Source organism: Hylobates moloch, unplaced genomic scaffold (genome assembly GCF_009828535.3).
Source record: "Hylobates moloch isolate HMO894 unplaced genomic scaffold, HMol_V3 SCAFFOLD_13, whole genome shotgun sequence".
NCBI classification, from domain to species: domain Eukaryota; kingdom Metazoa; phylum Chordata; class Mammalia; order Primates; family Hylobatidae; genus Hylobates; species Hylobates moloch.
Window position 1 is genome coordinate 33922807 of NW_026652288.1, and position 13548 is coordinate 33936354.

General features: G+C 42.6%; 2 protein-coding genes across 4 annotated transcripts in view; both read right to left on the minus strand.

The window, feature by feature from the left end:
* LOC116480570 (zinc finger protein 223) overlaps positions 1-265 on the minus strand; it is a 52248-nt gene extending 51983 nt beyond the window's left edge. The window contains exon 1 of the mRNA XM_058426481.1: positions 249-265. The gene's annotated coding sequence lies outside the window, so the exon portion shown is untranslated. The remainder of the gene's footprint in view (positions 1-248) is intronic.
* A 2276-nt stretch (positions 266-2541) lies between these two features.
* Positions 2542-11360, minus strand: ZNF230 (zinc finger protein 230). 3 transcript variants are annotated; one of them, XM_058426411.1, is made up of 6 exons: positions 11250-11360; positions 9474-9534; positions 7280-7362; positions 5469-5595; positions 5215-5301; positions 2542-4122 (listed from the first exon to the last, which is right to left on the minus strand). In XM_058426411.1, the coding sequence occupies exons 3-6, from the start codon at positions 7292-7294 to the stop codon at positions 2927-2929; spliced, it is 1425 nt and encodes a 474-aa protein (XP_058282394.1). In that variant the 5' UTR covers positions 7295-7362; positions 9474-9534; positions 11250-11360; the 3' UTR covers positions 2542-2926. The 3 variants fall into 3 exon arrangements, with proteins under 3 accessions (XP_058282394.1, XP_058282395.1, XP_032028578.1); XM_058426412.1 differs by lacking the exon at positions 9474-9534 and adding an exon at positions 10707-10823; XM_032172687.2 differs by lacking the exon at positions 9474-9534 and having other exon boundaries at positions 11250-11345.
* Between the last annotated feature and the right edge of the window lie 2188 nt (positions 11361-13548).

Here is a 13548-nt window from a genome sequence, read left to right on the forward strand (position 1 = left end):
TTAGATACACTTATCTGTGGCTTCAGAGCCTGCTCAAACCCAATCATATATATACCACTTACAAATGGAATACCAATGTGCACATACAATTTAAAGACAAGGAAGGGCCAACAACACCCAATTCATGATGGAAAGCTTGGCACACATGCTAATTTGGTAGGTCATGTTTAAGTGCTCTGTCTCTGCTAGCAAAATCATAGTCTGCTTTTCCAAAGAACAGTAAGTAGGCTGGGGGTGGTGGCTCATACCTGTACTCATTGCTTTGTGAGGCTGAAGAACGAGGATCTCTTGATGCCAGGAGTTCAAGACCAGCCTGGGTGACAAAGCAAGGCCTTGTCTGTACCAAAAAGAAAAACAGTAAGTATATGTAGAGGATGACTGGGCTTTGCTACAAAATCCTATCCATTTGTGGTTTGATTCATCAAATGTGACCAGCCAATGGCTCCAAACGTCACTCTCTGTCACTGATATTTCAATTACTTTTGGATCTCCTGGTCCATAGTGTCCTGGGGTAGAGAAACTTACATGGCAGATAGGACACATTACACAGCCTTATCGTATCTTCGTTGAGGCAAAATGTTTTTGGGTCAGACAAAAAAGGCAGATTAGCATATCCCAATGAGGAAAAGGTAGCATCCAGTAGCCAAGGAGGGCCACTAGACATTGTGACACTTCGTTTGGTTGTAGGAAGTACCATATGCTACTTGTCCTATACCTTAGAAGGGATCTCTCAATAGTCCCACATCAGTGAACCTGTGGAAATTTCACCAAAGTGGAAGGCCCATGAATATTTATGGGATTTATTCTTTCTTTCTGTCATGCATGTGTCTTACTAATATGCCTAGTGTAGTTCCTACTTTCTACTCACCATGTCTGATCATCGTATCAATGTGCCATTTGACAATAAGGATTCAGTCATTGCCCAAAAGAGTGATTATTTTTCCTTTTATGTACTCAGTCACAGGTTTATTGCCATGGTTTCCTGTGGAGAACTCTGAAATGTATCAGGGCCCATACTTATCTAACATTGGCCTCCCCTTTATGTAAATGAATGTGGATTTGTAAACTGGACATATCTTGGAATTGATTTGAGGGCTGTGACTATGTTATGTGGTTGCAGTTAGAGTTCCCTTCCCCCACAATAGAACTCTTCTGCCAATAGAAACCCAGTGACAGTATCATAGATTTCCCATCAATTTATTTACTACGAATACCAAGATCAACAAGGCAAAGTTAAGCCCTGCATAGCGATTGACCTCATCTTTCTCATCTTTTTCTTTCCTTCTTTTTTTTTTTTTTTTTTTTTGAGATGGAGTCTTGCTCTGTCACCCAGGCTGGAGTGCAGTGGCATAATCTCGGCTCACTGCAAACTCTGCCTCCCGAGTTCATGCCCTCCTGCCTCAGCCACCCAAGTAGCTGGGACTACAGGCGCGTGCCACCACATCTGGCTAATTTTTTTGTATTTTTAGTAGAGACAGGGTTTCACCATGCTAGCCAGGATGGTCTCGATCTCCTGACCTGGTGATCTGCCCTACTCGGCCTCCCAAAGTGCTGGGATTACAGGCGTGAGCCACTGTGCCTGGCCTTCTTTCCTAATTTCTGAAGCCCAACTAGGAGTGTCCAGGAAATACTACTATACTGATAAGTTTGTCTACTGTGTCCTAAACTAACAAATTCATGGTCACCAGAATCATTCCAGTAGGCATTTGATTAGGATTATTCAATATGATATTTGGCATATTATCACATCATGCCTTTGACAACCAGTTCCCTATGTTGCACTGGAAATAAAGTCAGTAGTGCTGTTAAGTTTAGTAAGAGTAGAAATCCAATTCTAGAAAACACAATCAATTTAGAAAACTCATCCTTAGGGTGCTTTTCCTTTAGAAGTTCTTGTGGGGCAAAATGTCTTTTGGTCAGCATTCAACCAGAGAAACAGAATCAGTATGACATATACAAGCAATTATTATAAGGAACTCTCCTTTGGCACTGTGGAACTGGCAAAGTCTATTAGTCAGTTCTCACACTGCTATAAATAACTACCCAGCTGGGTGCGGTGGCTCACACCTGTAATCCCAGCACTTTGGGAGGCCAAGGCAGGTGGATTGCCTGAGGTCAGGAGTTTGAGACCAGCCTAGCCAACATAGTGAAACCCCATCTGGACACTCTGGTGCAGTTGAGGACTTGCAGCCTGAGGTGGTATGAGGCCATACCACCCTAGCCACACCTCCATAGTTTTGCTCTTGCATCAAGACTCTGAGGCATAAGATTCGAGTGATCTAGCAATCCCACTATTGAGTATATCCAAAGCAAAGGAAATCAGTATGTGGATCAGATATCTACACTCCCATGTTCATTGGAGCACTATTCTTCACAATAGTTAAGATACGGAAGCCACCTATATGTCCATCAATAGACAAATGAAGAAAAGGTGGCATATATACACAATAGAATACTCTTTGGGCATAAAAAGAAAACAAAATTGTGTCATTTGTGGCAACATAGATGAGCTATGGAGGACATTATGTTAAACAATATAAGCTAAGCAAAGTAAGATAAATACCAAGCATCCTCACACACATATGGAAACTAAAAAAGTTGATTTCATAGACGTAGTGAGTAAAACAATGGTTCTAGAAGCAAGGAAGTGTAGGGGTTAGGTGAGATAGCCAAAGATAGGGTAACAAGATAGACAAGTACAGCTAGATAGGAGAAATACATTCTAGTGTTCTAAAGCACCAAAGGTGACTATAATCAACAATAATTTATTGTTTCTTTTCAAATTGCTAGAACAATGGATTTTGAATTTTCCCAAAACAAGGAAATGGTAAATGTTTACGGTAATACACTAATTACATCAATTTGATCATTACGCATTATATACACATATTAAAATTTCATACCATATCCCATAAATATGTACAACTTACATATCATTTAAAAATAATGATAAAATTATATCCAGATTCAAGCGCCTCTTGTAGCGCTTCCCACAGTCCTCACATTTGGATGGGTTTTCTCCACTGTGGTCTCCTTGTTGGTCTTTACAGAATGACCGGTGTACAAGCCTCTTTCCACAATCCTCACATTTGAAGGGTTTTTTCCGGCAGTGGAGTTTCTTATGATTCAAAATACTTGAAGCCCGGCTAAAGCTCTTCCCACATTCCTTACAATTATAAGGTCTCTCTCCAGTGTGGACCCTCTGGTGCAAGTTAAGACCTGACTTACTAATGTAGCCCTTCCCACACTCCTCACATCTGTATGGTTTTTCTCCACTGTGGATTCGCTGATGGATCAAAAGATATGAGGACCATCTGAAGCTCTTCCCACATTCTTTACAATTGTACGGTTTCTGTCCCGTGTGAATCATCTGATGCTTATGCAAATCTAGGCTATCAATGAAGCCTTTTCCACACTCCTCAGATTTGTACAGTTTCTCTGCTGTGTGGACCATGCAATGCCTATTAAGACTTGACCTAAGACAGAAGCTCTTACCACATATTTCACATTTGAATGGCTTCTCCCCAGTATGAATTCTCTGATGTTTCTGAAGCTGGAAATCGTGAATGAAGGCCCTCCCACATTTCTCACAAATATAAGGTTTCTCTCCTGTGTGTAATTTGCAATGAACTTGAAGTATCGCTCTACATCTGAAGCCTTTCCCACACTGCTCACATTTGAATGGTTTCTCTCCAGTGTGGACTCTCTCATGAGTCTGCAGACATGAGTTCTGACTGAATTCCTTACCACGCATGTCACACTTAGAGAGTTTCTCTCTCAAGTGAACTCTCTGGTGAATACGAAGAGCTGAGATGTAACAGAAGCTTTTTCCACACTCATTGCATGTATGAGACTTCTCTCCTGAGTGTAACTGCTGAGGAAGATCAAAGATGGCAACATCACTGAAGGATTGTTTACACTTCCCATTCTGTGAAGGTTTCTGTCCTGTATGAATTATAGATAGTCCTGCCTCAACCTGGGAGGGGACATCGCCTTGTTCAAAGAAGTCAGAATTATTTATAATGGAGTCTTGAGACTGGGTTATGTCACTTGCAGTTTGTTCCCACATTTGCTGGCAAGGGCAGTCTTCATGTGGTCCTGCTTCCGCAACAGTCTTGCCGCCTATAAGGATGCAGAATGAAGAGATGTGGACGAATGAAGCCTTTGTTCAGTGTTTTTAAGATTTCACACTTAGGATATGGCATTCAACTTTAATGAATGTTCAGTTTATGTTTTCCCCATGCATCTTGTTTTCTGGTTTGTATGTGACCAATGTATAATGACATCATATCTCATATGTAAAATCCTTGATGGAAATAACAGACTCAATTAAAAAATTGATATAATATATACATTTGTTACTATTTCTAAGGAATTTCTGGTCAGTCAAAAATCTTGCATGATAAATTACTAAATTAAAACATTATGTTCATAGTGAAATATAAATCAAAGGGAAATTTAAGGAAAAACAATAACAAAATCAATAGTCTATATATCTGTGTTTATGTTGTATATCCTTATATAGAAGTTACCCTAAGTAAAAAGAAGTCAGGACTTTGTCCTCAGCATCTGAGAGGTAATCTCTAGGATCCTGACATATCATGCTGGAGGACAGTGTCTTTGTTTGTTAGGGTGCCAACTCTGGATCACTCTGGATAGTGAAACAATATGATTTAGGGTTGTGGCTAGCCACTCCTTTCGAGGGTGAGGGGTGGGAGACCATCCTCCCCATGTCAGAAAGAACAACAGTGTTTGTTGTTTAATCTGTGAAGTCTGTTATTTGTTATCAGCAACAGGGAATACAGTGTCCATGACAGGACAGAGTAACAGCAAGGAGGACAACACGGCTGGAAAAGATGGTGCAAGGGGGAGAGGGCAGATGTAGTCAAGAGGCAGTAGGGGATGAAGAACAAACCACAGGGTCTCTAAAAGCCAATAAAGAGGTTGTAACTTTAATAACATTAATAAACCATAAAGGCTTTTGGACCAAGGAGTGGAAAACTGACTTGCATTTCCCAAGGATCATTTTGGCTGCTCTGGGGAAAACAGACGTCAGGGTGGAAGGGAGGGAACAGGACCACCAGCCAGAAAGGGGTTGTAATAAACCAGGAAAGAGATTGGGCAGTTTAGATCAGGGTGATATAAGTGGGCACAGTCAGAAGTAAAACAAATGGGAAAATCACGTACAAGGACGCACAGTTGCTTGCTTCTTACCTGAATTTCCGTCTCGTTGGGTTGCTGTCTCCATCATCCAAAACTTTTCTTCCCTTAGGAAGTGGAAAGGATGGAACGGTTGATGCCCTGTGAACATGCAAAGTCATGTGCTTAATCCCAATTCATTCTAGGTAATATCAAGGTAAAATTTACTGGAAATCTAGGTTCTCACTGCATATACGAACTTGAATACTCTAGGATACAAAGCCACTCCTGGGGCCTGATGTTCCACTACAGAGGGTGCCTATGCTCACCCACTGACAGCAGGTTCGTGAAGTTCTCAAGCATCACATCTTGGTACAGCTTCCTCTGGGCAGGGTCCAGCAGCCCCAGCTCTTCCTCAGTGAAGAACACAGCCACGTCCTTGAAGGTCACTGCCTCCTATAACATCAAGGATACATAACCTCAATCCTATGACCATGGACTACTGGGGGAGGAGCGGCACTGAGCAGGCGGAGAAGTGGAGGTCAACTTATAGATTTCCCACTCATTCTGTCTGTATCCTGACAGTGACTTTCCTGAGCTCCACCAGAAGTGCAATCATGAAAAAGACCTCCTGTATTTTTACTTTGTGCACTTACTGAGTCTCCTTGTAAGTAACCCCTTAGGATTCCAAATGGTGCATCCTAGGCTACACCTATATAGGTTTCAATGAATCTTGCCAGTTGCCCCAGTTGCCCCAGCAAAAATGAGCAATTCAGTCTCAACCTTGTTTGATGAGGCTTATTGTCCTCCTCTCTCAGACCCAAACCCTGGATGCTACCACTTTTCTTTAGTATTTGCCAAACTAACAGGTTGTAGGTAACTATTTTCAAAGTGGCCTTGGATCCATTCTCCCCACTTTCTTGTTTACAGGTCTCAAGAATAACCATAAATGTGCCAGTTATGCAATGTCCTTCCTAGGGAAGATAACATCTTTTCTTTTTTTTATGCCTTCTTTGGTTCTAGTCCAATCCATAAAAGATAATATCTTGAGTTAGGGAGGAACTGCTCAGTAAATCATGTTGCCCCTGAGGCATATAACCTGGGACAGGCTGCCTCTTGGGGTGCCTCAGCTATGGTGCAAATGGGGCATGTGCAGTCCTGACTCCACCCACTCCAGGCAGCTTTCTTGAGCCTTGGAGGACTGGCTCACAGTGGATCATAGGCTTCTGTTGTCCCTTGCTACCTATATGTAATAAATCTGCTTTATGTAATTTGTCATATATGAGTGTGCTGTCTCATGGTGGACTCGCCAAGTCTGTAACTAGTGAACCTGTTCCATGGAATTGGTGCAGCCAGCAGGGTCCAATTTGACAGAACTCTGGACTGGCAAAGGGGGCGCACTTATATCCAGGGCAATTGGCCCAGTGCAGTGATGGCAGCCTGGGGGCGCAGGCTGGGCAGCGGCTTGATGATTTATAAAGAAGACAGAATGATAAGCGGGACACAGGCCACCCCTCTACAGATGTGAGCTGGCTGCATGGATTGAGACAGAGAGGACAGAATATGGAAACACAGGAGCTTGGTGTGTGATCTGATTGCGACATCTTAAATAATAGCTCATTCCTGGGGCCAGAGGACTCAGGAGGTGGGTGAGGTGGGTCAGAGGGTCCCTGGAGCATCTAAGAGAGATGGAGCCAGCATGTGTAATGTGGGCCTCCACAGAAAGGGGGACTAACTATCTGACGGACAAGTATGAAGAAAACCAGGACACGTTATCTTGGTGTATAGCGCACCCTTGACATAAGGAACTCCATCATCAATACAAATACAGTTATGAATGTACAAGGAACAGCACAAGAAGAAAAAACAGGCTAATTTGAGAGCAAGGAGGTAAAGAAGTGGGAGCACTCTTCACTCCTACTAATTTTTCTACTCCATAATGTAACAGTAAAAAGCAAAACAAAACCCAAACCAAAAACCAAATGCAAAGTCAACAAAAAAGAGACAAAGGAAGCAACTGGCACACAACAGGTCCCAAATGCCCATTTCCTCCTTGAGTCTTCCCAAGACAGAGAAAAATATATGACAATATGAGCAATAAGATGGAATTTTAATGGCAAGAGAGGTGAGCTCTACTCACCTTGAATGTGGTCATTTTTCCTCCTACTTTTTGGAATCTTCAGAGTCCTGAGTAATGGAGCACGAAGGAAGGTGGAATTGTGCCTGGAAAATGCCAGAGACAGCAAAAAGAGAGACGTGAAATGGTGGCTGGGGATGCTGTGTAGCAACATGGACATGTATTATAAATGATCACAGCAGCATTATTCATACTAACCCAAAAACTGTGCACAACCAAAATGCCTTCCTCTGGGTAAATGGATAGAAAAATCATGGCATATCCATATAATGCAATCTAATTTGGAAATTCAAAGGAATGAAGTATCAACTCATGCAACAACATGCACGAACCTTGGAAACATGCTAAGAGAAAGAAGCCAGACACAAAAATCCATGGATTATATGATTCCATTTATATGAAATATCCGAATAGGCAAATGTATACATAGAGGAAAAGTAGGTTAGTGGTTGCCCCAGATTTGGGGTGAGAATGAGGTTTAATTGTAAATGGGCACAGAGTCCAACCCGGGGTGAAAAATAACTAAACTGAATTATGATGATGGTTACTCCACTTTACAAAGTTCCTAAAGATCACTGTACTCCTGAAATGAGTGAATGCTTCATGTAAAATATACCTCAATAGAGTTGAAAAAAAATTGCTAATCCACATGTCATTTACCTTCATAAGACTGAATTCTGAGTCCATATTGTTGGAAGATTTATAGTTGAACAAACAAATGAATAAATGAAGAGAACTAGAAGCTCATCTTTAGTAGAATGCCCACTAATAATGTATCTTCCAATAAGAAACTTTAGTTTTTTTTAAAAAAGGTAATTTTATAGCAGACAAATCTGAAAGACATCATCTTGGCCAAGTGAACGTAGTTGAGATCACCAGTGAAGGGACAAACCGACATCATGTGAACCCTGTTATGTTGCAATAAAGAGGAAACCTCATCACTTGTGCAATATCCTTACCAACAATACATAATCTGAAACTAAACATGAAATATATCAAACTCCAAATGAACATCTTTCTCCAAAATAACTTTCCTATTTTAAAAAAAAAAACCCACCATGTTTATAAAAGACAAAGACTGTGGAATCTTTCCAGACTAAAGAAACTATGGAATGTGGCAACTAAAGACAATGCATAAGCTGGACTTTGAATGGCACTGCAGGTGAAGGGTGGGGCAGGGGACAGTCATAAGGACTTTATCTTTTTATTTCTTGAGACGGAGTCTCGCTCTGTCACCCAGGTTGGATGGCAATGGCACGATCTCAGCTCACTGCAACTTCCGCCTGCTGGGTTCAGGTGATTCTCTTGCCTCAGCCTCCCGAGTAGCAGGGATTACAGGAGCGTGCCACCACACCTGGCTGATTTTTATATTTTTAGTAGAGACAGGGTGTCACCATGTTGGCCAGGCTGGTCTCAAACTCCTGACCTCAGGTGATCCACCCGCCTTGGCCTCCCAAAATGCTGGGATTACAGGCATGAGCCACCATGCCTGGCATAGGACTTTAAATGAAAAATTGAACAAATTTAAATATGTAACTACAGATTAGATAACAGGATGTTAGGTAATATGCTATCCAACACTATCTAATGAGTAACACTAGAACTACTAGTAGTCTTTTAACAGATCTGATATGTGATAACAATATTATTTAATATCTAATATTATCTAGCATGTTATGTGAAACCCTATACCATCCCTTCCTAAATACCTCTTACCAAAACACCCCACATTTACCATGGTATGTGGGCTTCCTTGCTGCTTAGAAAGCTATAATCAGCTGTCTCTGGTTAGTTATGTTCCTGGTGGTATTTGGCTGGTGGTCATCAACAAAGCAACCAAGAAAAATGTAAACAATTGGCAAATTTGGATAGAGTATGAGAACTCCTTATACTATTTTTGCAACTTTTCTATAGCTTTTAAATGATATAAAAATGAAAATATTTTATTTTATTATTATTTTCTATTTATTTTTTTTTTTTGAGACAGAGTCTCGCTCTGTAGCCCAGGCTGGAGTGCAGTGGCGCGATCTCGCTCACTGCAAGCTCCGCCTCCCGGGTTCACGCCATTCTCCTGCCTCAGCCTCCTGAGTAGCTGGGACTACAGGTGCCCGACACCACGCCCGGCTAATTTTTTGTATTTTTTTTTAGTAGAGACGGGGTTTCACCGTGTTGCCCAGGATGGTCTCGATCTCCTCACCTCGTGATCCGCCCGCCTCAGCCTCCCAAAGTGCTGGGATTACAGGCATGAGCCACCGCGCCTGGCGAAAATATTTTAGATATCAGGAAATAGTCACAAGGATAATGGGAATAATAAAATTGAGCATTATATAATATGGCAGTTCACTAGTTTATTCTTTTTTTTTTTTCCTGAGTCTCACTCTGTTGCCCAGGCTGGAGTGCAGTGGCGTGATCTTGGCTCACTGCAACCTCCACCTCCCGGGTTTAAGCAATTCTCCTGCCTCAGCCTCTGGAGTAGCTGGGACTACAGGCATGTGCCACCACGCCCGGCTAATATTTGTATTTTTAGTAGAGATGGGGTTTCACCATGTTTGCCAGGCTGGTCTCAAACTACTGACCTCAAGTGAGGTCCTGCCTTGGCCTCCCAAAGTGCTGGGATTATAGGCATGAGCCACCGCAACCAGCCTCACTAGTTTAGTCTCTATTAGCAGTAAAATTTTCTGTAGTTAAAAGACATATGGGAAAACACATTAAAATATAACAATTTTTAAAAAAAGTTTATAAACAAATATAGAAATAGACACAAAGAAAGACTAAAAAGAAATCAATTAGAAGCTTAACAGTTACTATCTTTACATCTTCGATTGATGGGTAATTAAAAAAGTTTTTCTACTCTCATTTCTCGCATTTCAGACTTCTCCACAATGATACAGTTCCACAACAATATGAAATACTTGGAAAACATGGAACAAAATAGTTGAGAAATTTTTAAAAATTCCAAGACGTCCAAGCCCATGAGCCTTGCTCTCAAAGTCCTTTCAATCAGATCCTAACTTGCTTTCCCCACGATTCCAGCTAGTTCCTCTGCCTCAGTGAGAATGTATCCAAGAGATGATCAACTCAGGCTCTGACCTGGACTGCCTAGGTTCCAACCCCAGCTCTACCTCTCACTAGTTGGGTGCTATGCACCCTGTGTCTCACTCTCATCTTTAAAACAGAAAAGCAATACTTCACAGAGCCACAGTGTGACCTAAATTTATTTGTATAAAGCACTTAGAATGAAGTTACCAATTACGGCTTAATGATTATCAACACCCATGCCCGAGGACACACTCTCGGTTGGGTGAACATCTCTATAAAAGAAAAAAGCCAAGACCAATCACACAGAGATTTGCCCTCAGTAGCCAAGAAGTCCCCTCCCTGCAGCTCTTTTAGAAAGGTCAGGCTGGGGAAGGCGAAAGTTGTGAAATACCTTGACTGCATCGCGGTCCTCCATAAAAGTTAAATGCTCCCCGCCCTTCGTGGAAGCGGATGCAACTCTCGCTTTCCTAAAAAGAGGTCAGAAGGCCTCCCGGGATCATCCACCGTCCTGCAGGGATTAGGGAGAAGGACCAGGGCCCCTGCAGCTGGAGCTATGACCCGGGGACTTGACCTCTTCGGGAAGCTAACAAGAGACCACCAGTCACCAAGTGACAGGGACTGCTTTAAGGTTCTCATTTGCGTTATCTCTTTCAGTTCCCAAAAACGATTCTACTAGGATGGTTCTAACGTCCCCATTACAAAAAACAGCAATGGAAAGTATAAGGACATTGAGAAACACTCCACGTCACAGTGAGAAAGAGGTCGCACACGTAGGATGGATGGAGGCAGGCTGAGCGAGGTCAAAGTCCTGGAAACGCTCAGAGCAGGGCACAGAGGACCCCGCCAATTCCACCCCCTGGGATGCGAGCACAGCACTGCCATCCCAGAAAGCTCCGTGGACGGGAACAAAACCCCATTCCCCGCCCCATCAAACCTCCGCTCTCCGCCAAGGCTTCTTTTCCCTTGCTTGGATCATCGATCATCGGGTCGTTGCGACCCCAAGCAAAGGTGACAAGTTCAGAAGGACCCGCCAGACGCAGAAATGGCTCAGACTACGCGGTTATGTAGCAACCGCAGGCTCACAGACCGGAAGTGCTCGCGCCTCCACGGAGCGTCTGGACTCCACTTCCCAGAATTCCCCGGTTCAACTGCTTGAGCCAAAGGGTCCGCCACTCCATGAAGTTGATGGACTACAGTTCCCAGAATTCACTCGTCCACCCGCCTGAGCCAACTTGCCCGCGACTCAGAGTTTGTCTGGACTCTACTTCCTCCAATGCCAAAAGAAAATGTCTATAATCTCGCTCTTCAGCGGGAAGCGTTGGACTCCGCGGTGGTCTTTGACTACACACACCGCAATGCCCACCGAGATCGTATCCCATATCTCTGAGCGCCTGGTGGGGAATGTGGACTGTGACCCTGTGAGTCGTCCTTCTCTCTCCATGAGTCTTTGAGCGAAAATATTGTATAGACAGGAATTCCTGAAGTCTAAACGCTTCCCACGATGACAGGAGTGTTATTAGGAAGAGAACAAACGAGGAGATAAAATCTTCAAGGATTAGGATAACCTGACGATGGGAGGTTAAAACTAAGGGTTTAAAGGATCAGCCAGGTGGAATGGTTTGGCAGGGGCAATGAGGAGCAGGAAGACACCAGCCCCTACTCCAGAAGCTGTGGGACCACTGGTTTGGCAGGAAAAGCCATCCCCATTTAAGATCACAACTACCAGTGGAGAAGCGGTGTCGTCATGGAATAGCTATCTTCCCATAAACTTTTAATGGTATTCATATTTCTGCTTAGATGTAGAAACATCAAATTTCAGAGAATGTAGTGAATTGCTCAGTACCTCAGAGCAATAATGACTGATAAAGAGCTAGGCATTGGTATCAATCTCACATTGAGATTGTAAATGCAGTAAAACGGGAGGATTCTACAGGTGAGGGAGCATGTTTTATTAAGAGTTTCTTACTGGCCCAGTGCAGTGGCTCAAACCTGTAATGCCGGCCCTTTCGGAGGCCAGGGCAGGACGTTCCCTTGAGCCCAGGAATTCGAGACCAGCCAGGGCAATACAGGGAGACTTCATCGCTATAATTTTTTTTTTTAAGTGGTCAGGCGTGGTGGCCTGATCTTGGGACTACAGTCCCAAGTACGCAGGAGGCTGAGGTGGGAGGATCGCTGAAGCCCAGGAGTTTGAGGCTGCAGTGAGCTATGATGCCACCACTGCACTCCAGCCTAGGCAACAAATACCTCAATAATTAAAAAAATTTTTTAAGTTTCTTCCTATTTCTTGGTGAAACATAATTTCTTCATTATAGTTAGCAATTTAAAAACTGGCATTGGTTAAAAAATAATAATAGTATAAAGCTAAATTAGGAAACAATTCATCTAAAAACCTCTTTTGAAGGTAACTTTTTTTCTCCCTATAAACATACATTGGCCTATAAACATATACAATATAAACATACATTGGCCTATAAACCAATATTCTTCTTTTTTAAAAAATGGAGTCTACTGTTTATCTATTTTTCTAAACTAAAAACTTTTCAGAATTTTGTTTAGACACAAAAATAGGGTGACTGTGCCAACCTTATGATGCCAAACATCTGCTCTCTGAAAATTGAGTGATCATTATTCATATGCCAGTTATAGCTGTATCCTTGATCTACTCTGCCTTCCCGAAAGATAAAATGTATTGACACACTCAATCATAGCATGCAGGGAACTGAGCCTAAAAGGTTAGGGGCACTTGGCATCAAAGGTCCCTTCTGCTTCCCAGGTCCTTGCACTCTGGGTCTGTGATGGGAGGAGCAGCCTCTATGATCTCTGAGATGCCTTTGGGGTCATTCTTCCAGGGTTATGGGCAGCAGGTCCTGGCTTCAGTTGACATGACCAATCCAAACTAATTCCTAAATCGGTTGCTTATCTCTACCGTTGTTTTATCCAGAACAGGTTTTCTAATTTTTTTTCCAAAGTAAATAGGCTGTGAATTTTTAAAATTCTTAGTTCTGTTTCCCTTTTAATTAATAATTCTGACTTTCTGTGGGTTCCCTCCCACAATATGTGGGAATTCTGGGAGATACAATTCAAGCTGAGATTTGGGTGGGGCACATCTAAACCATGTCATTGATGACAGTGACAAAAACAACAGGGAAAGGACTCCCTGTTTTATAAGTGCTGCTGGGATAACTGGCTAGGTATATGCAGAAGATTGAAAGTGGTCCCCTTCCTTACACCAC